This window comes from Chenopodium quinoa, unplaced genomic scaffold, assembly GCF_001683475.1.
Source record: "Chenopodium quinoa cultivar QQ74 unplaced genomic scaffold, ASM168347v1, whole genome shotgun sequence".
In the NCBI taxonomy this organism is placed as follows: Eukaryota; Viridiplantae; Streptophyta; class Magnoliopsida; order Caryophyllales; family Amaranthaceae; genus Chenopodium; species Chenopodium quinoa.
The window spans coordinates 1,500,917-1,521,761 of NW_018742899.1; the positions used below are offsets into that span (position 1 = coordinate 1,500,917).

General features: G+C 32.1%; 1 protein-coding gene across 1 annotated transcript; it reads left to right on the forward strand.

The window, feature by feature from the left end:
- The first annotated feature begins 1,940 nt into the window (after positions 1-1,940).
- Positions 1,941-3,542, forward strand: LOC110727030. The gene is made up of 4 exons (XM_021906564.1): positions 1,941-1,946; positions 2,283-2,461; positions 2,552-2,599; positions 3,059-3,542. Exons 1-4 carry the CDS (start codon positions 1,941-1,943, stop codon positions 3,138-3,140), a joined length of 315 nt encoding a protein of 104 aa, XP_021762256.1. The 3' UTR covers positions 3,141-3,542.
- Positions 3,543-20,845: the final 17,303 nt, after the last annotated feature.

Consider the following 20,845-nt stretch of genomic DNA (forward strand, 5'->3'; position numbering starts at 1 on the left):
TAGGGGAATTGATTCAATAGATAATTGTTTGGTTGACTCAAAATAGAGCTGGTCATGGGTTGGACCTGGCCAAAAAAGTTGGCCTATTTCAGGCCAAGGCTTCGCATCGTACCCAATTTTGAGCCAAAAATTAAACTGTGCCCAAACTTGTAATTATTAAACCCTACACCCAAGACTAGGGAAATCTACCTACACCCTCTCATCCACACTCTCCCGCACCCAAGTGACTAGTAATGTCAAAACGGTTTGACAGTTTGGTTTCGGTTCGGTTTGAAATCGGGTCGGTTTGAAATCGATTCAAGTGTCTTACGGGTCGGTTTTAGTTCGGTTTAAATCATTATCGGTTCGATTCGGTTTCGGTTTATTCTTGAACGGTTTTAATTCAGTTTGGGTTGTAAACGGTCCGGGTAGTAAACTGTTCGGTGCAGACGAGTTGCGGTTTGTTAACGGTTGGGTGTAAACGGTTTTTATCCCAGTTTAAATTCAGTACGGGTTGTAAACGGTCCGGGTAGTAAACGGTTTGGTGCAAACGGGTTGCAGTTTGTTAACGGTTCGGTGTAAACGATTTTTATCCCGATTCAAACGATTTCGGGTTAGAAATGGTTCGGTTCTTCTTTGGTTCAGTTTTATTTTAGTTCGGTTTATAGCTGGTTCGGTTCGTTAACGAGTTCGGTTCTTCTACGGTTTAACATTATTCGGATCGGTTTTATTTCAGGTTTACTAAATTTTAGTTCGGGTCTGTTTTTGATTTTAAAAAATCGGTTTTTTATCGAGTGGTTTGGATTTGGGCAATTAAATGGTTTTGGTTTGAAATTTGATACTACTTTCTAACTTTTTGCTGGTTAACAAGTTTTATATCAAGCCGAGACTTCATCACTTCATATTGAGGCATCATATTATATGCAAATTCTCATTAATTTTATAAATACATATCATGTTATGTTTCAAGTTTACCCATACTAATCATACTAGTTTATTACGAAGTAGATTATAAAAGTTTAGTGCATTAATAATGTATTATTGTTTTACCATCAGATTATTATCTGCTTCTTATTTGATCATTTAATTAATAGTGTCATAAATCATAATCATGATTTAATGAGTTGTTGTGACATCGAAATTTGCAATTTGGTATTCGATACTTAATTAGTCAACAAGACTGATAATTAAGGATCGTCTATCATTATATATTTGCATAAAGTTATATATGAAGATATTACAAAGTAGTTTGATTTGTATAATGAAAGAATTTAAAACATTAATGATTAAGAAGGTAATATTGATTCTTTCAATCGATTATACATATACATAACATCTAACCATCTCATATTCTCATAGTTAAATATTTATTAGTATAAAGTGATGAGAATCATAAGATTATTATATTTTTGTATATCCTTTACTGGTTTACCCCTAAGGCTTAAGTCACTAATTCGTAATTGGTAATTACTTAATTAGACTAACAAGTTAATAAGAAAGAGTAACTTTTAACTTGAGTCTAATAGATCAAATACTGAAATGCTATTAGTATATTACCGAGTAGGATAGTCTAGTACGCTGTTAATCTGTTATGCAACTATGCTAAATTGACAATTGCTCATATAGTCATATTAGTCAATCACTCATATAGTCATATCTAATTAAGTGATTTGTATTTATGTACTAATCTACTAGTCAATTCTATCATTTATAAGTTTATTACACGATTACAAGTGTATTGCTTACAGACACAGCTAAACTGATATAAATATAATCATATAACAAATCCGTAGTACTTCTAACTCTCTAAGATATGACGTCATTATATTATTATACGGTCTTCGATTTTTTTATTAATCACAACGCTAGACATTTACACACTAAACGATTCACATTTTATAATTTAAATAACTTAATAAGTTAATGTGTGTGTTAACAAAAAAAATATAAAAGCTGATACTATGAAGGTATATATCGTTTTATCGGGATTCGAGAAATGTAATTAATTTTTTTTTTTGAAGCCATGTAATTAATTAATTGTATAAAAGTTTGTTTAATGATATTAAAATAAAATGAAAAATTTTGATTTTTACAAAGTGGAAAATTGATTTCAATTTTTTTTGTTTGACAATTTTGTCAAAATATGAATGGTGGGAAATTTCCCTCCAAAAACCAAAAGGCAAAATAAATTTTAGATTTAGAATTTAGATATTTTGATTGTTAAATAATTAAATAAACATGTGGTTCATATATTATGCAAAAAAAAAAAAAAAAAAAAAGGTGAAACTGAATTACTGAATTAGGTTAGGTCCACTCATCATTCTCTCTGCTCTTCAACTCTTTCGACCTTTTCTCCCATTTTCTTCACTCATTCTTCGGTTCTTCACATCTTCATCCTCAAATCGAAGCCGCTGAATTCTCCATTCTCATTTGAACTCTCAAGTTCTCAACTCTCAAGCTCTCAGCCTTCAATAGCTCAAAGGTAATTTTTAGTTAATTATTTTTGTTTTCGTTTCGATTTTTTTTTTCGATCTCAAGTTCTCCATTCTCGATTTTTTTTTTCGATCTCCAGTTTTCCATCTTCAAATCTTCCTCTCCTTCAAGTCGTCAAATCTCAAAGGTAATTTTCTGTATTTGATTTTTTTTTTCGATCTCCAGTTCTGGTTTTTTTTTTTTTTTTTTTTTAATACAGTTTAAGTATTTGATTTTTGTTGTTGCTCTTGCTTGATAATAATCTTAATATGCCTAAAATTTTTGTTGTTAATTTCTATTGTTAGTTTGTAATTTTATTATATATATATATTTTTTTTTTTCTTTTTACGGGAAAGGGTAGATTTGTTGTTGATTTGTTGTTTGACGGGAAAGGGTATTTTGCATGGCTTTATTTTTTGATTTTTAGTTCTGATTTATATTGTTGTTCTTCATATAATTTCTGATTATATTGTTGTTCATGTAATTTTTATTTTATATTGTTGTTATTGTTCATATAATTTCTGATTTTTAGGTATAATTTATATTGTTGTTCATGTAAATTTTAATTTATATTGTTGTTCTTGTTCATATAATTTCTGATTTTTAGGTTTAATTTATATTGTTGTTCATATACTTCATGTGACGGAGGTGGTGACAAAGATCCTGGAGATGCCTTGGAGATGGTCTAGAGAGGCCTCTCCAGACAAGGCCGCGGGCACGGCGTTCAGCGAAGAGGGCGCGGCGAAAGGGGTACGCAACAGCCCTTCTCCTTGCTTCTTCCCCTTATAAAACGCAACAAGCAACTTGAGGCAACGGTCACAAAATCTTAGTTTAGGCTTAGATTTAGTTATAATCTTAGTTTGTAGTTATAATCTTTGTTTTGTAATCTTGTTTTCCTAGATTGTAATTTAGATTATGAGTTTAATGGCCTAGTGTACGGGAGTGATCTAGGTTGTTAGTCAATTCTACAATTCTATCTATTTGACTAATTAGACTATCAATAGTGTTTGTTTGCGATTGATTAGTGCTAGTATTGTGGTGTGTATGGTTAATTCTAAATGAATTGGATGTGCTCATTGAGGTGTGTTTAATGCTTGCTTTCACTTTGGCTAATTGAATGCATGATCTAATTAATTAATAAACATGTGCGCATAATAATTATGTTTCAAATAAAAGAAAAAAATAAAACACATATGTGCATAATTAGATTTCATTTAAAATACCTTTTAACTTGGTTTTAATCTTTTCTTTATAGTAAGTGGTTTGTAAACGGTTCGATTTATAAGCGATTCGGTTTATAAATGGTTCGGTTTATAAGCGGTTCGGTTTATAATCAGTTCGGTTTATAAACGGTTCGGTGTAAACGGTTTTTATGCCAGTTCAAACGGTTTCGGGTAAGAAATGGTTCGATTCATTTTCGGTTCAATTTCCTTTCAGTTCAGTTTAGATTTGGTTCGGTTCTTAAACGGTTTAACATTACTCGGATCGGTTCGGTTTCGGGTTTACTAAAATGCGGTTCGGGTCAGTTTTCGATTTCAAAAAATCGGTTTTTAATCAGTTCGGTTCTCATTTGGGTCGGTTGGATTCGGGAAATTAAGCGGTTTCGGTTTGAAATTTGACGGTACTACAAGTGACCCAACAAACTGCTACCTACCCCAACTTCCCAAGCCACATAATTTTATTTTATAAAAATACACACAGTTAATCACCACCATTTTCTTTCTCTTTTATTTTTTCTCTTTCAAGCTAAATTCATATTAGGAAATAAACTCTTTCTATTTTGATCAGTTTTTTCTTTCCTTCTTTCTTTCTTTTTTTTTTTTATATTTTATTATTATTATTATTTTTTTTTTTGCGAACTTTTGGATCAGTTGAATATGTATCAATGGGAGGCAATTGCAACAAATTAAATTTTTGGTGTGTTATTATTAAATAAGAAAATTGTTGGACTAAAAATTGAAAACAAAGTTCAATTGCCTCAATTTTTTGATAATTTGATGATTTGTTTCGTATGACTGTAGAAAGGTAAATTTAGTTCAGAGTAGTGAAAGTTCCTTTTCACGAAGGTTAATTTTCAATTTGATAAATGTTCATATAAATATATATATATATATATATATATATATATATATATATATATATATATATATTAGCTAGTACAGAGTCATTCACATGTTAATCAATGATTAATATAAATTTTCATTTGTATATCTGTTTTATAGTTTAGAATGGAAAATTCTTTTTATGAATGTTCATTTTTATATAGGTAGATGTTCAATCACATCATAGTATATGATCATTTACACATTAACATACGGTTATTAGAATTTTGATAAATCTTTATATTTTTGTCATCTTCTTCTAATATTTTCTAAAGATCTAATAGGAAATGGTCAATTCTAATATTTGTGATTACTTATAGTTTTCAGGGAAGTGATTCTTTTTACTATTACAATTGAATTATATTAATTTGTGGTGTGCTCTTATTATTTTATTAAATTATTCGCCTAAAAACAAAAAGTTGAGAACAATTGTCTAGATTTTTATAAGTAAATGGTCAATTATTGCTAGATATTCATTCTCTTTTAGAAAAAAAAATGTTCATTTAAATATTGATATATATTTTGATCGCTCATAGATCGATGTACATACATTCTCATTTAGTTAGATCTTCATTTAATATTAATATATATTCATTCACATATTATCAAATGATTATTCAAATTTTAATATATTTATATGTTCATTCATATTTTAAAAAATGTTCATTCACATATTGAAATATATTCACTTGGATTATTGTTCATTTTCACATTAAAAAATAACGTTCATTTCAATAAGTTTGAAATTCAATGTATGTTCAATCTCATATGAATATATGGTCAATCACTTAATGATAACTTCACAATTTTATTCACGTATATATTTCATGTTCATCGATCATTATCTGTCATGGTCATTTCCAAACTGATAAATGTTCATATATATATATATATATATATATATATATATATATATATATATATATATATATATATATATATATATATATATATATATATATATATATATGTTCATTTTCATAGGAAAATTGGTTCATTTCAACACTTATTTTTTTGGTTCAAATCCAATATTTAATATGTTTTGTCTATCAATTAGAAAAAGAATCGTGGATATAGTGAGTTGGACCACTCAATAACAAGAAAAAAAGGAAAACGACAAAAAGAAAATAAGCCAAGAAGACATGGAGTCACCAAACAACATGAACCGATAACATAAGCTTGAATTTTTTTGAATTTGGATCGAAAAATTTATTGTGTTTGATATTAAATATATACGGAATTGTATTGTATATATTGATATATATCTAATCTTTCAATTTTTGTCATTTACAATTTCACTTTTATTTTATTAAGAAGGAAATGGAAATATCCTTTTTCTTGAGTACTACTATGAATCATCACATCCTTCAGATGCATACATTTTGCTAATATATATATATATATATATATATATATATATATATATATATATATATATATATATATATATATATAAAATGTTCATATTAGAAAAGTAACATGTTCATAAACAAATAGCTAAATGTTCAAAACAACTTAAATTGCATTGGTGATTGATCATTAACATAAGTTGTCAATTTAAAACCTCCACGACTATATTAGAATATTTGATAAACAAGTTATACTTCATATGTTATAATTCAATTCATACATTAGTATGTAGGTATTAATTATTGTTTAGGGTTCATAGTAGAAAAGTAACAATATTGTTTGCCGGATATTATTGTAAAATTGTTAAAAAAAAAAAAAAATAAAATTGTAAACTATATAAAATTATATTAAAATGACCACGTTCATTATCACATCGATCATTACTAGTTTATTGAAATCTCAACACTATGTCATCTCTTTTAACTATATATATGTTCCTTACCATATCACTAAATGCTCATTAACAACACAATAACAAAAGGTACGCCTAACTATAACATTCTTCTTAATTAACCCTTTTTTATTAGTAAAATTTATCGTAAATCATACACCCAAAGAAAGTCATATCAAATACTTCGTATATATAATTTTAGGGAAAAAGATGTCGCAAAACCAGATTCATCAACAAAAAAAAGTGTTCAATTTTGTATTGATAGTTATTCATTTTCATTTTGATACATAAGTAAAGATCAAATAGTAATTAGAAAAAAGGAGGATTGTAACAAAAAAGAAACCAAGATTGATCATGCATAAAATTTATTGAACTATTAAAAGGAACATGACTAGTAAATTGAGTTGATACTTTCTTAAACCTTGAATGAGATTTCCTCTAGCAATAGGAATATCTTGAATGTTCATTTACAAATTGTTATATGTTCATTTGTAAAATTTATATACCCTTATATATTATAAAAAAAAAGGAAAATTGACTTAAAATAAACCAACTATTAACGGTGTGTGCAAAATAATACGAATTCAACTATTTGCTGTTAGCGATACCACCTTTTGTACTGTATGTGCAATATAGTACGCCGATCACTGAAAAAGTATTTCGTGAAATATTCCATCTGTATTTATGATTATTTTATATTATTTTATTAATTTTCTGTTTTTTTTTCAAAATACATATTATGTTAACAATTTCCTTTATAATCTAAATTAATAATGCCCCACCCCTTTGTTAGGCTTCTTTTTTCTTTTTTTTTTTTAATTTTTTTTATTTATGAATTTCAATATGTATTGTAGTAATTTCTACTATCACACAATAGTAAATAGGGTATATAAATGCATTATTATGTTAATATAATTAGTTCCAGAAATCCAAAATTTCCCACATTCACCAACCAAAATACTGTGGGAAATTTTTTGGATTTTTTTAACAATTATTTAAACTAATTATATCAAAATAATACTGCATTTAATTACCCTATTTATTATTATGTGGAAGTAGAAATTACTACAGGTATTTTGAAAAAAAAAAATTTAAATACATATTGACAATTAAAAAAAAAATCCAATCATAGGGGTGGGGCATTATTGATAATATTGATTGTACTGTTAAGGAAATTGGTAACATAATATATATTTTGAAAAGAAAACAAAAAATTAATAACAAAAAAAAAAAATACTCTATCTGTTTCATAATGTATTTACATATATCGATGCAAAACCTTTCTCAAATATCTTTAATCTCACACTAGAAAAAATTATAAAAATTAGATATTAATAATGTACTCATCAAAAAGAATAAATTAGATCTTATATAACTATGTTTGTTTTTATATAGAGAGAAATTCAGAAAATTTCCTCTAATTTTTAATAGTCTAAAGATCCTAAATGAGACTAACATTATGAAACGGAGGATCTAATAGATATAGACAGAGTATTCCTCGCGATACTTTTTCGATGACCGGCATACTATTTTGCACATATAGTACAAAAGGTGGTTCAGCTCATAGCAAATAGTTAAGTTCATATTGTTTTGCACACACCGTTGATAGTTGGTATTATTTTAAGCTAATTTTCCAAAAAAAAAAAAGAGTTATATAATCCCTGGTAAAACCACAAACTTCACTAATGGAGATTTGATTGAGCTTCACTCTTTATTATTTTCTCTCCTTCTCAATCCTTTACATTTTCCCTCTCTAATAACCCACTCAAATTCAGCCTCAACCACAACAATCATCGTTTCTCGTTGTCGACGCTGCCACCGCCACTGTTGCTCGGCACCGCCACTGCCACAACAACCACCATCATCTCGCCATCACCGCTGCCATAACAACAACAGCAACAACATTGCAATTTGTTGTAATTGATTCGATTAGGCTTGCAATTTGCTTATTCAGTTGATTGCTTGTGAGTTAGGATCATCAATTCCTTTATTAAGATATTATCGTGAAGCGAGAAATAGCGGGGTGTACAGACGTACAGTGCGTCGTTTTGAGGGGGCGTAGGGAGTTTTGCCTACACAAGTGTGTCAGTAAAAATTTGTACCAAACTTGCTATTTTGGGCCAAAATTCAGTCTGAGCTATATTTTTAACTAAAAAGAAAATTTTGAGCAGCCTAAAACCCATAAAAATTAAATCAGGCCTAAAAAAGTTGCTTAATTTTCAAGTTAGGCTACATTTAATCATGTTTAACTCAAAAGGTAAAAATGGAGAAAGTAGATTAGTAAGACATGGGATATAAATTACCAAGACCCCTTGGTTAATCAAAATTCATAAGAATTCAAATATCCTTGTTTATTAAATAAGTTAAGTAAATTCCTAAAAATTTTGTGAGGGACACTACTTCTCATGAATACAGCTTCATAGGAATTTAATTCCTATGTTAACCAAACAAACATTGAAAGAGACCAAGGGAAGAAGGGATAGTTGTGAAGTTTTGAATTGTTTGAATAATCTTCATGGCACATTTTACTTCGGTAAAAAGAATAATTCTAACTTTCATTGGGTCGATAGATTGATAGAAAAATGTTTTTACAAGCTCATTACTTCAATATGCTTGGTTATTTTAAATCCAATTGGATTATTTTAATAGAGTAAATCTGATTGGTTTATTGAAACAATGTTAGATTGATGACATGGCAAAAATCATCTACTCCCTCACATGTTCAGCCGTTATTATTGCTATTCCTTTCCCAAACAAAAAAATAAGAGGAAAAAACAAAAACAGTTATGAGCTAGATTGTACTTTAATGTTAGATTCCTTAGATACTTCTTTTTTCTTATTTTACGTGATTGATTCCATATGAGACTAACTAAGTATAACAGAGGGGTACCTTGAATTGATTTTCTTACACAAAATACACTACATTATCTTGAATTGATTTAATCCATATTACAAATTGCTAAATTCAATAAACGTCAAAGCTTAATTCTCATTAATGACTTCCAAAGAATATATAATACAAGGTAACCCTAATGAGATAGGATTAGATAACAAAAGATACTAAAAAAATATTTCCTAAGATTTCCGAAAATATATCCCCAATACTCCCCCTTAAGTTGGAGCATGAGGATAAAAAATGCCCAACTTGGAAAGGAGATTATCAAACTGAGTCTTCCCAAGTGCCTTTGTGAAAATATCCGCTAATTGCGAAGAAGTGGGAACATAAGATGGAGAAATTAAGCCGTCTGTAATATCATCACGAACAAAATGACAGTCAATCTCAATGTGCTTTGTTCGTTCATGAAAAACTGGAGTTTTAGAAATATGAGAGCCGATTGACTATCGCAAAATAATGTGATTGCCTTAGGGTGATTCACCCGTAAACTCAACAATAGAGCTTTCAACCATTTCAACTCACATGTAACAGAAGCCATAGATCTATACTCGGCCTCAGCAGAAGACAATGATACTGTATGCTGCTTCTTAGTCTTCCAAGAAATAAGAGAGTGACCTAAAAATACGAGCCACCCTATCAACGATCTACGAGTTATAGGACATGCCACCCAATCTGAATCACACCAACCCTACAGAGTAGATCACTGTCTGCACTCAACAAAATCCCCTAACCCGGGGTACCCTTCAAATATCGAACGACTCGCAGAGCTGCTTACCAATGCTCACTACGGGGTTGTTGCATAAATTGAGAAAGAACATGCACATAGTAAGCTAGGTCCGGTCGTGTGACCGAAAGGTATATCAACTGTCCTACCAGTCTTCGATAGGAATCGGGATTTGCCATCAATTCACCATCAGCAAGACTAAGCTTGTGATTTTTCTCAATCGAAAAAACCGCATGGCTTAGCCCCCAACAAACCGACTTCCGAAATAATATCCATAGTGTACTTTCTTTGGCACAAAAATAAGCCGGAAGAACTACGAGCAACCTCTATACCCAAAAAATACTTCAAAGGACCAAGATCCTTCATTTTAAAACAATCACAGAGATAAGCTTTGAACACCACCAACGCAGCAGAATTATTCCCAGAAACAATAAGATCATCAACATACACCAATACAATAATCTGAATGTCTCCGTTAGTGTATGTGAAAAGAGAATAGTCAACCATACCCTTTCAAAGCCGTAACTAGCTTTGCAAACCAACATCTCGGAGCCTGTTTCAACCCATACAAAGACTTCTTCAAACGACACAACAACGAAGGGTCTGAGCTCTCAAAACCGGGAGGTAATTTCATGTACACCTCCTCATCTAGATCACCATGTAAGAAGGCATTGTGAACATCCATCTGATGAAGTTCCCAATTCTTAGAGGCTGTAATTGTAAGAAATGCCCGAATTGTAGTCATTTTTACAACTAGAGCAAACGTTTCACTGTACTCTATACCTTCCTGCTGATGATTGCCAAAAACCACTAGCCGAGACTTGAGACACTCAACATGTAATACCCCGTATTTTTATACGTATTTTAACTTAAATAAGTATTTCTTAAAGTATTTAAATAATTCGAAATGAATTATTTATGGTGTTTCATTAATTTAAAAAGAATTATTTTAATTAAAAGTTTATTTTTAATTATTTAACAATCTTGAAGATATTTTATTTCATGATTTGGAAACTTTGGGGCATATTATTTTATAAAAGGAAATTTTAAAGTCAACGAGTTTTTAAGGAAAGTCAAAATGTTAGGTTGAATAGGAAAGGGATCATTAAGGGTAGAAAGAGGAAGTTAAGTAGGAGGGTTTAGGGAGGGGGTATAAATACCCATCACATGGGAAAATTGAACCTTGCCCAAGGTGGAGAATACCCAAAGGTAACTCTCTCTCTCTCTCCTCTTATTTTCTCTCTTTTTCTCTTATTTTACCCCTTCCCCCTTTTTTTTCATTTTACACACCCACACACACTCGTGGCCGGCCGGCCACCACCGCAACCACCACCGGCCGGTCACCGCAGCCACTAAGGAATACGCCAGCAGCCGCGACAACATTGGCAGGCGCGGCAGCAGCCCAGCCGTGTGCCGTGGCTGTGTGGTGTTCGAACAAAAAAAAAAATTCTTCCTTTTTGATTTTAGTTCAATCCACCCTTAATCTAATTATTGTTTTTAGGTTTTGTGATGATTTTTATGATGTTTGATTTTAATTATGATGTATATAAATTTTCAGATTTGGTTTTGAGTTAAAAAACCCCAAATTGTAAACCCTAGGTTTCTAAGTTTATGTATATTGATGAAAATTGTTTATGGGTGATTTAAATTATTGAAATAAGTGTTTTAAAACACAATTACAACAATTTTAGATGATTTAATAAAGCTGGAATTTTTGTATATAAGCTACAATTAAGTTTCTTGAAAGGATTTTTAATTACCCATTAATAGGGAATAAAATTAAGGGTTTTAAATTAAAATTCAGCTTATTTTAAAGGATTTATGAGTGATTTAAGGAGTGTATATATTGCTGGAAATTTGTGTGGAATAGGTATTAATGCCTCTTTGTAATTTTGGTTTGTAAGAGATTTCCAAGTGAGTGATTTTATTTAGTCATGGCGATTTTGAGATCATATTCAAGGTATGTTCCATACTTGGTAATTATCTGAATATGTAGAAGAATGCTAGGCTTGATAAATTAATTCCAAGTAGTATCATAATAGGTGTTGGTTGGAATTTGTTGTATGATTGATGTTGGTGAATGATTTGTGATGTATGAATTATTTATGATGAATTGGTGATTGGAATTAGATATGTTGGCAGGTTGGATATGAACCACACTTTTATTATTAGCATGATTGAAGGCATGTTTGGTTAAACTAAAGGTTTAATTTAGTTTGGAATATGAAAAGGAAATTTTATTATGGTTCATATAATTTTTATTGATGCTTTAAGCATGGGAATTAAGCTATCAAGTGTCTTAGTACACAAGAATAAATTATATTGCGGTACTTATGTGCACTTAAGGTGTTTCTAACACCGATTTGCGGTGCATTATGCGTTTAAGATGTCTTTGACACCGAGTTAGATTAAAAAGGGTTCAACTATTAAAAGTTATGTGGTCACTAATTATTCAAGAATTTAAAATTGGTATGTTTGATTGCGTGAATGATTATAATGTTGGGTTGTGTTATGGTTGAGAGTCATCACCAAGTCTAATAATATGTAGATAACATAAAGTGAAAGAGATTACGCACCAAAACTCTTGGAACGTATATACCTCAAGTATGAACATATGGGGGGAGTTGCGTGACTTTATATTTGACCATAACTTCTACTGGGAGTACAGGACGCTGTATTTTCCTTTTTATTTATTTTATGCGCAGGACGTCCAGTCACTTGATGTGACATTTGCCTACCCGGTTAGCTCCTGGTGTAGTTTACCTTAATTTATTTGGGGCAGGGATTTGGTTGGAAACCTGTTCGATGCGTAATCAAATTAAATGGACATTGGTATTTGTCTAGTTAAATGTTGAGTGTCTTGTATGCTTGTTTACAGGTGTAACAAGGTAAGTTGTGTGATGATAGGATGAAAGCATATTAGTGTGTTTTTATTACACTTATGTACCCAGCATTGCTGATTGTGTGTTTTATGTTTGTTTGGCCCTTGTCTTTAACTTGGCCCTACAAAAACCCATTTCTAATGGCGAGTAGTGGAGACAAGTAGAGAGAAGTTTTTCAGGTGATGAAGCATTATCATGATGGGCATGAGTGAAGAGTGAATCATGCTTAGTTTTCATAGGAATATGATGTGCTTTATTTGCTTTGAATATTATTTATTTTATTATGCTCATGAGACTAACGTAAAGGTTTTTAGTATTGTTTGGTTTTAAAGGCCTACAATGGTTTCAAGTTGTAGGTTGACTTCGTTTGAATTTGGTTTGACTTTACTTTCATTTGTTTTGACTGGGTTGACTTGTTTTGAATGGTTTAAAGAAAGTCTGCTGCTGTGTGTCTTTGATATTTGCCTTAGCCGTTTTCACGGTGGCGGTAATGTCTTAGATTTTCCTATTTCGTATTTTAAAAAGGGAAAAACAGGTATTTTAAAGGAAAAGAATTTCTAGGTATTACAAAGTGGTATATAGGAGCTTTGGTTGAGAGTTTTATTACCACAAAAGCCAAAAATGTGTTTTAAAGTGTTTTGTTTTACACTTGGTCAAGTGCTTATTTAATCAAGTTATTTTAAAAAAGAGTTATTTTCACTTATTTTAATATTTGGAAACCGAAAAATTTATTCATTATTTTTTTAAAAAAACATCCGAAATTTTTTTTATTGTAGGAAATCCGATTTTTTTTTTATGAAGGACATCTGAATTTTTTTTTATTTTATTTTGGGGTGTCTGAATTTTTTTTTTTTTTTTAATTTGGCCGAATATTGGGCCTTTTTCGGAGCTTATTTTTGAAAAATTTATTTTAAAGAAGAGTCAAAAATATTTTTCAGTTTGTTCATTTTGCAAGAAAATAAGGATTGAGGTAAGTCTTATGTGTTAAAAGCTTTTAAAAGCATGTTGGTGAGCTTGGGTAGGAAAGAATTTGGGCACATAAGTTAGAAATAATCATGTTCTTGTATGCATTAAATTTTAGGTTGTGATGTTTGATCATGTGGATTGATTAATTGAAAGCATGTGATTATGTGATTAGGAATAAGTGAAATTGTTTGATTGAACATTAAACCTAATTCATGCAAGAACTGTATTATTTTTATTTTCTTTGGGAAGGAAATTCTTTTCTAAGCCTTTTCCTTTACAGGATACCAATTCTTCCTAGCAAACATTCCCAAATTGGTACTCTAGTTAAGAAAAACAATGAACATCCGTTTGACTATGTTAAGAAAATCCAATTATATTGTTCCCACATGAGCGATGTCTTAGGAGACGAGCACTATGATCTTCCTGATCGTGTTTATGCTGATTATTCACTGTCTTCCAGATGAACCCCCATATCTTGCTGTCAAATCAAAGTTCTCTGATTTTTATTTACTTGGGGACATCCCTAACTACTCTAAATACAAAAATTTTTATGGACAATGGTACCCTGACTACAGATACTTGATTTCTTACCTCGTTAAAGTTGAGAAAGATCATTGCGAGCACTTACACATTCCATATCCTAATTACTACTATGAAAATCTAGCAGGGGATAATTCCCCTTCCACTAGTTATCAGTTAGGAATTAATTCTCCCACTCAAGGTAATCAAGCAGGAACAAATGGAGGGCAAGAGGAAGGAGAGTTAATGGATGAGAGTAACCATACTGTTGATAGTTCCATTATGGAAATTCCAAATCCAAATCACCCTCCAACTCCAATTATAATTGATAGTTCATCTGACAATGAGTAAGATGAATAGTTTGTCCAAGTAGAGCAAAAACCAGACTCACCTGAATCAATGGAGGAAGAAGATGACCCTGATTTCGATCTTGGAAGCTACAAACAATCTACCGACAATAAAGATTATGTTCGAAAGGACTAGATTTTTGTAGTTTCATTTCTTTTAGGATTCTTAGATTCGTTTTTGCATTTTAATTATTTCAATTTCAGTAAAGCAATAAGCGGCATGTCCACATTGAGTCAATAAACTTATGTAGTTGCATAAGTTATTTAAACACATTTTATTTCAGTATTCCATTCATTTCCTTACTCAGCAATAAAATTTCATTTATTTCCTTGTCAACTAATTCATTTTATTAACAAATAATTCCTTTCGTTCCCAAATCATTCATTTCGTATCACTATTCCAAGAAGCCATTTCTTACTAAAAAATATTCCAATAATTCATTTCTAAACTCTGGGAATCCATGGAAAATATTTTTATTTATTAATGTGACGCTTTATTAAATGTGTAGTTGGTTAGCAATCAATATTTGGTTGACAAAGCTGCAAATTTTGGGAATTTTAACTCTTGCAATCCCAATTTGTTAGCTAAAAATTTAATGTGTATGCTTCAAGGGTATTATCTAGTTAGATGGGTGTCTAACTTGAGAGCTAGTCAAGACCGTATTTAACAAAGACCCTTTGTTTTAATTCAGGCAAAGAAAGATGGCAGGAGGGAGTGGTAACAACAACAATGGAGGAGAGCTAAGTGAAGGTCTGAGGCAGTTGGCAGCTGTTGCCCAACAATTAGCAAGGAACTCAACCAATAATGTAGATGCTCAGGGAGAGCTATTTAAGAAGGTGGCGCAGAGCAAGCCACCAACCTATCAAGGAGAGCCTGATCCAACTATACTGGAAAACTGGTTGAGGGAGTTTGAGAAACTGTTTGGGGTAGTAGGGTGTCCGGAAACTTCAAAAGTAGGTTGTGCTACCGATTACCTCAGGGGTGAAGCTGAACTTTAGTGGCAGCAAAATGAAGCTACCATTAAGGCACTACCTGGATTCAACTGGACGATGTTCCAAAAGAAGATTAGGGACAAGTTTTACCCTAGTTTCTTACAGAAACAAAAAGCTGAGGAATTTTCTAACCTTGCAATGGGGAATATGCAGTCACTAAATACTACACCAAGTTTATTGAACTGTCGAGGTTCATTACAGAGTATGTATCTACCGAAAATTCTAAGGCTAGGAAGTTTGGGAGTGGACTGACTATTGATTTGCAGTTAAAGCTGTGTGGGCAAGTATTTGAAACCTTGGATGAAGTGTATAAGGGAGCTGCACACCTATATGCCTTAAGAAAAGGAAAGAGATAGCTGAAGTGGAAGGAAAGGAAAGAGAAAAGAGGTGGGACGGAACTCTAGAAACCCGCAAGGTAACCAGAACAACTTCAAGAAATAGAAGTACCACCATAATAACAACAACTTCCACAACAACAATAATTTCCAAGGCAACAATCCCCAAGGTGGTCGGAACTTTAATGGTGGAGCTAAGAACTCTACCCAGGGAAATAATAGAGGAACAAGAAATTTTTACTGCAAGAGGTGTAAGAACGATCACCCTGGTAGGGATTGTGATGGAAATTTGGTTACCTGTCGTGCTTGCAACAAGTTAGGACACAGGGAGTATGAATGTTTCTCCAAGGATCCCAATCGAAACAAACAGGGCAATAATCAAGGAGGGGCTCAGAGAAACTTTCAAGGAAGCAACAACTATTCTGGGAATAAGGGGACACATCATAATGCGGCGAAAACCAACAATAATAATGGAAATAACCAACAGAAAGGTGGAGCTGCAGGAAAGTTGAATGTACTGAGTAGGCATGAGGCTGATTCCACGAAAGATGTCATCACTGGTACCTTTTCTGTTAACTCTATTCCTGTTAAAGTCTTGTTTGATTCTGGTGCAACTTTTTCTTTCATTTCAAAGGCCATTGTTTCAAAATTATCAAACTGTTTGAAAACCGTAGATGAGGTAGATTTGCCTATAGTTATTCCTGCGGGTGGGGTAGTAAAGTGTAACAAGACCTTTAAAGATGTACCTTTAGAAATCGAAGGAAAAGTGTTTTATTAGATCTCATCGAGTTTGAATGACTTTGATGTCATTTTTGGAATGGATTGGTTAAGCAATTACAATGCGGAGATTAGTTGTCGATCACAGAAAGTAAAAATGAGTACAGTTGATAATGAGTTAGTGACATATTGGATGCATGGTGAAATCAAGTGCCCAAGGATCATATCTGTGTTAAAATTGACAAAGTATATTAAGAAGGGGCATCCAGTGTATTTTTGCAGAGTGAGGAATATGGAACATGAAGAGACAACACCAATAATAAATGGGTGAGAAATAAATTCATGAATCATGCTCAATAGATTCTAATTTTAGCTCTTTAATTCATATATAAGCCTTGCTTATTAAATATATGCCTTCTTGATACTTGTAAATAAAAAATACTTTCATGATTCATACATATCCAACTTGTATCATGCCTCAAATAACATATTCACATGCTTGCATGACAATTCATGCTCAACCAACATCAATTCCACGCATATAATCAACCAAACACGCTACTAATTCATCACTTAATTCATACTTTACAAATCCTAGCATGATACTAAGCATACACAAATATTCTTGTGCACATACGGACCTTGAATAATGCCTAAACTCGGCCACACTGGCTAGTAAACACCTACCTCGAAGCTTCCTACAAATAAGAATACGTAACTATAATTAATCCACTATTCTCACAAAATTCCAGCAACTATAATACACTTTAAACCTTACTAATTAACCCAATTTAATGACATAAAAGCCATAAAACCTTTTCTTTAAGTGGGTACTTCAAATCCTTTAAAAAAAGAATTAGTTTTTATGTCTTAAATAAAATTCCAGCATACTTATTTAATATAAAACATCACTAATAGACTAGGATATTATATTTAAATCATTAAAACCTTTTTCCCTTTTATGGATAATCAAACCCTAACTCAATAATTAAAAAGTAGTGTGCATAAATAAATTCCAGCATTTATTTAATTCTATTATTGTTGTTTTTCACTCCATTCTGCTGTGCCCCCTTGTTCCCTGAATTGTTGTTGTTTCCCTAAAAGTCCTTTGAGCCCCCTCCTTGATTATTTCCCTACTTGTTTCGATTAGAATTTTTGGAGAAGCACTCATACTCCCTGTGTCCCAATTTGTTGCATGTGCGACAAGTAACTAGATTTCCCTCACAGTCCTTATTAGGGTGGTCGTTCCTACACCTCTTGCAGTAGAAATGCCTTGGTCCTTTGTTATTTCCTTGGTTAGAGTTCCTGGATCTACCATTAAAGTTGCGCCCACCTTGGGGATTGTTACCCTGGAAATTGTTGTTGTTGTGGAAGTTGTTGTTGTGGTTATGGTGGTACTTCTTCTTCTTAAAATTGTTCTGGTTACGACCTTGTGGGTTTCCAGAGTTTTGCCCCACCTCCTTTCTCTTTTCCTTCCTTTCTATCTCAGCTAACTCTTTCTTTTTCTTCAACTCCAACGCATAAAGCTGTGCAGCTCTCCCATACACTTCATCCAAGGTTTCCAACACTTGTCCACACAACTTTAGTTGCAAATCAATAGTCAATCCACTCTCAAACTTCCTAGCCTTTGACTTTTTGGCCGCACTAGACTCTTTGGCAAATCGTGATAGCTCAATAAACTTGGTGTAGTACGTCACTGACATTTCTCCCATTGCTAAGTTAGCAAATTCCTTAGCCTTTTGTTTCCGTACGAAGTCAGGATAAAACTTGTCTCTAACTTTCTCCTGAAACATAGCTTAGTTAAACCCAGGTAGCGCCTTAATTGTAGCCTCATTTTGCTGCCACCAAATGTCAGCTCCACCCCTGAGGTAATAGGTAGCACAACCTACTTTCGAATTTTCTAGGCAGCCAACTACCCCAAACAGTTTCTCAAATTCCCTTAATGAGTTTTCCAACACTGTTGGATCAGGCTCTCCTTAATAGGTTGGTGGCTTGCTTTGTTCCAGCTTCTTGAATAGCTCTCCCTGAGCATCTCCATTGTTGGTCGAGTTTCTTGCTAACTGTTGGGCGACCACTGCCAACTGTCTACCAACCTCACTAGCTCTCCTCCATTATTGTTGTTACCACTTCCTCCTGCCATCTTTCTTCGCCTGAATTAAAATAAGGGGTCTTTATTAATTATGGTTATGGTCAACTCTCAAGTTAGACACCCATCTAACCAACTTATACCCTTTTATACTTACCCAATTAATTTTAAGCTAACAAACTGAGATTGCAAAATTACAATTCCCAAAATTTGCAGCTTGATCAACCAAATATTGTTGCTAACCAACCATACATTTAATAAAGCATCACAATAATAAAAAAAAAGAATTCCCAGAGTTTAGAAATGAATTATCGGAACATATTTGAGTACGAAACGGCTTATTGGAGTAGTGATACGAAATGAATGATTTTGATAACGAAATAAATTAATTGGCAATAAAGTGAATTATTTGATAAGAAAATAAATAGAATTTTATTGCTGAATAAGAAAATGAATGGAAAACTGAATGAAATGAGTTTGAATAACCTACGCAACTCAATAGGTTTATTGACTCTTGTGGACATGCCACTTATTACTTTACTGACAAAGGAATTACTTAAAACTGCGAAAATGAAACTAAGAATCCTAATAGAGCGATGAAACTACAAAAATCGAGTCCTTTCGAACGTTGTCCTTCTTATCCTTCGATTGCTTGTAGCTTCCAGGATCAAATTCAGGGTCATCTTCCTCCTCCATTGGTTCAGGTGTCTCTAGATTTTGTTTTACTTGAATGAAATCTTCATCTTCCTCATCGTCAGATGAAATATCAGTCATAATTGGAGTTGGGGGTGGATTTGGATTTGGAATTTCCATAATGGATCTATCAACAGTATGGTTACTTTCATCCATTAGCTCTCCTTCCTTTTGCCCTCCATGTGTTCCTGCTTGATTACCCTGTGGTGGAGAAGAATATCCTGATTGATTGCTAGTGAAAGGGGAATTATTCCCTACTGGATTATCATAGTAGTAATTGGGATATGGAATGTGTAAACGCTCGTAATGATACTTCTGAACTCTAACGAGGTAAGAAATCAAGTATTTGTAGTCAGGGTACCACTGTTCATAAAATTTTTTATATTTGGAATAGTTTGGGATGTCCCCAAGTAAGTAAAAATCAGAGAACTTGCTTTGACAGCAAGATATGGGGGTTCATCTGGAAGACAATGAATAATCATAGCTGAAACTCCATCAGGAAGGTCATAATGCTTGTCTCCTAGAACATTGCTCAAATGGGAACAATAGAAACGAATTTTCTTGACATAGCCAAAAGGATGTTCATATTCTTTCTTAATTAGAGTACCAATTTGGGAGTTTTTTGCTAGGAAAGATTGGCATCCTGTAAAGGAAAAGACTTAGAAAATAATTCCCTTCCCAAAGAAAATAAAATAATACAGTTCTTGCATGAATTAGGTTCAATGTTCAATCAAACAATCTCACTTATTTCTAATCACATAATTACATGCTTCCAATCAATGAATTCACATGATTAAACATCACAACCTAAATATTAATGCATACAAGAACATGATTATTTCTAACTTATATGCCCAAATTCTTTCCTACCCAAGCTCACCAACATGCTTTTAACACATAATTCTTACCTTAATCCTTCGCTTTCCTGCAAAATGAACAAACTAAAAATATTTTTAACTCCTCCTTTAGATTAAATTTCGAAAATAATTTCCAAAAAGGCCTAAAATTATTCGGCCATTATTATAAAAAAAATTCGGACACCCTATTTTTTTAAAAAAAAAATCGGATGTCCTTAATTAAAAAAAAAAAAATTGGATTTCTTCCCAAAATAAAAAAAATTTCGAACCTCATAAAAAAAATATAAAAATAAAAAATAATATTGGTCCTCTTAAAATTAAAATAAATAAAATAACTCGTTTTAAAATTACTTTATTAAATAAACACTTGGCCAAGTTTAAAATAAAATACTTTAAAACACGTTTTTGGCTTTAGTGGTAATAAAATCTCAATCTAAGCTCCCAGATACCACTTTGTAACACCCTAGAAATTCCTT

Coding starts and splice junctions, on each gene's coding strand:
- LOC110727030 (XM_021906564.1), top strand. Junction 2,462..2,551: donor CAGCCTTCAATAGCTCAAAG/GTAATTTTTAGT, acceptor TTCGATCTCCAG/TTTTCCATCTTCAAATCTTC. Junction 2,600..3,058: donor CAAGTCGTCAAATCTCAAAG/GTAATTTTCTGT, acceptor TCTGATTTTTAG/GTTTAATTTATATTGTTGTT.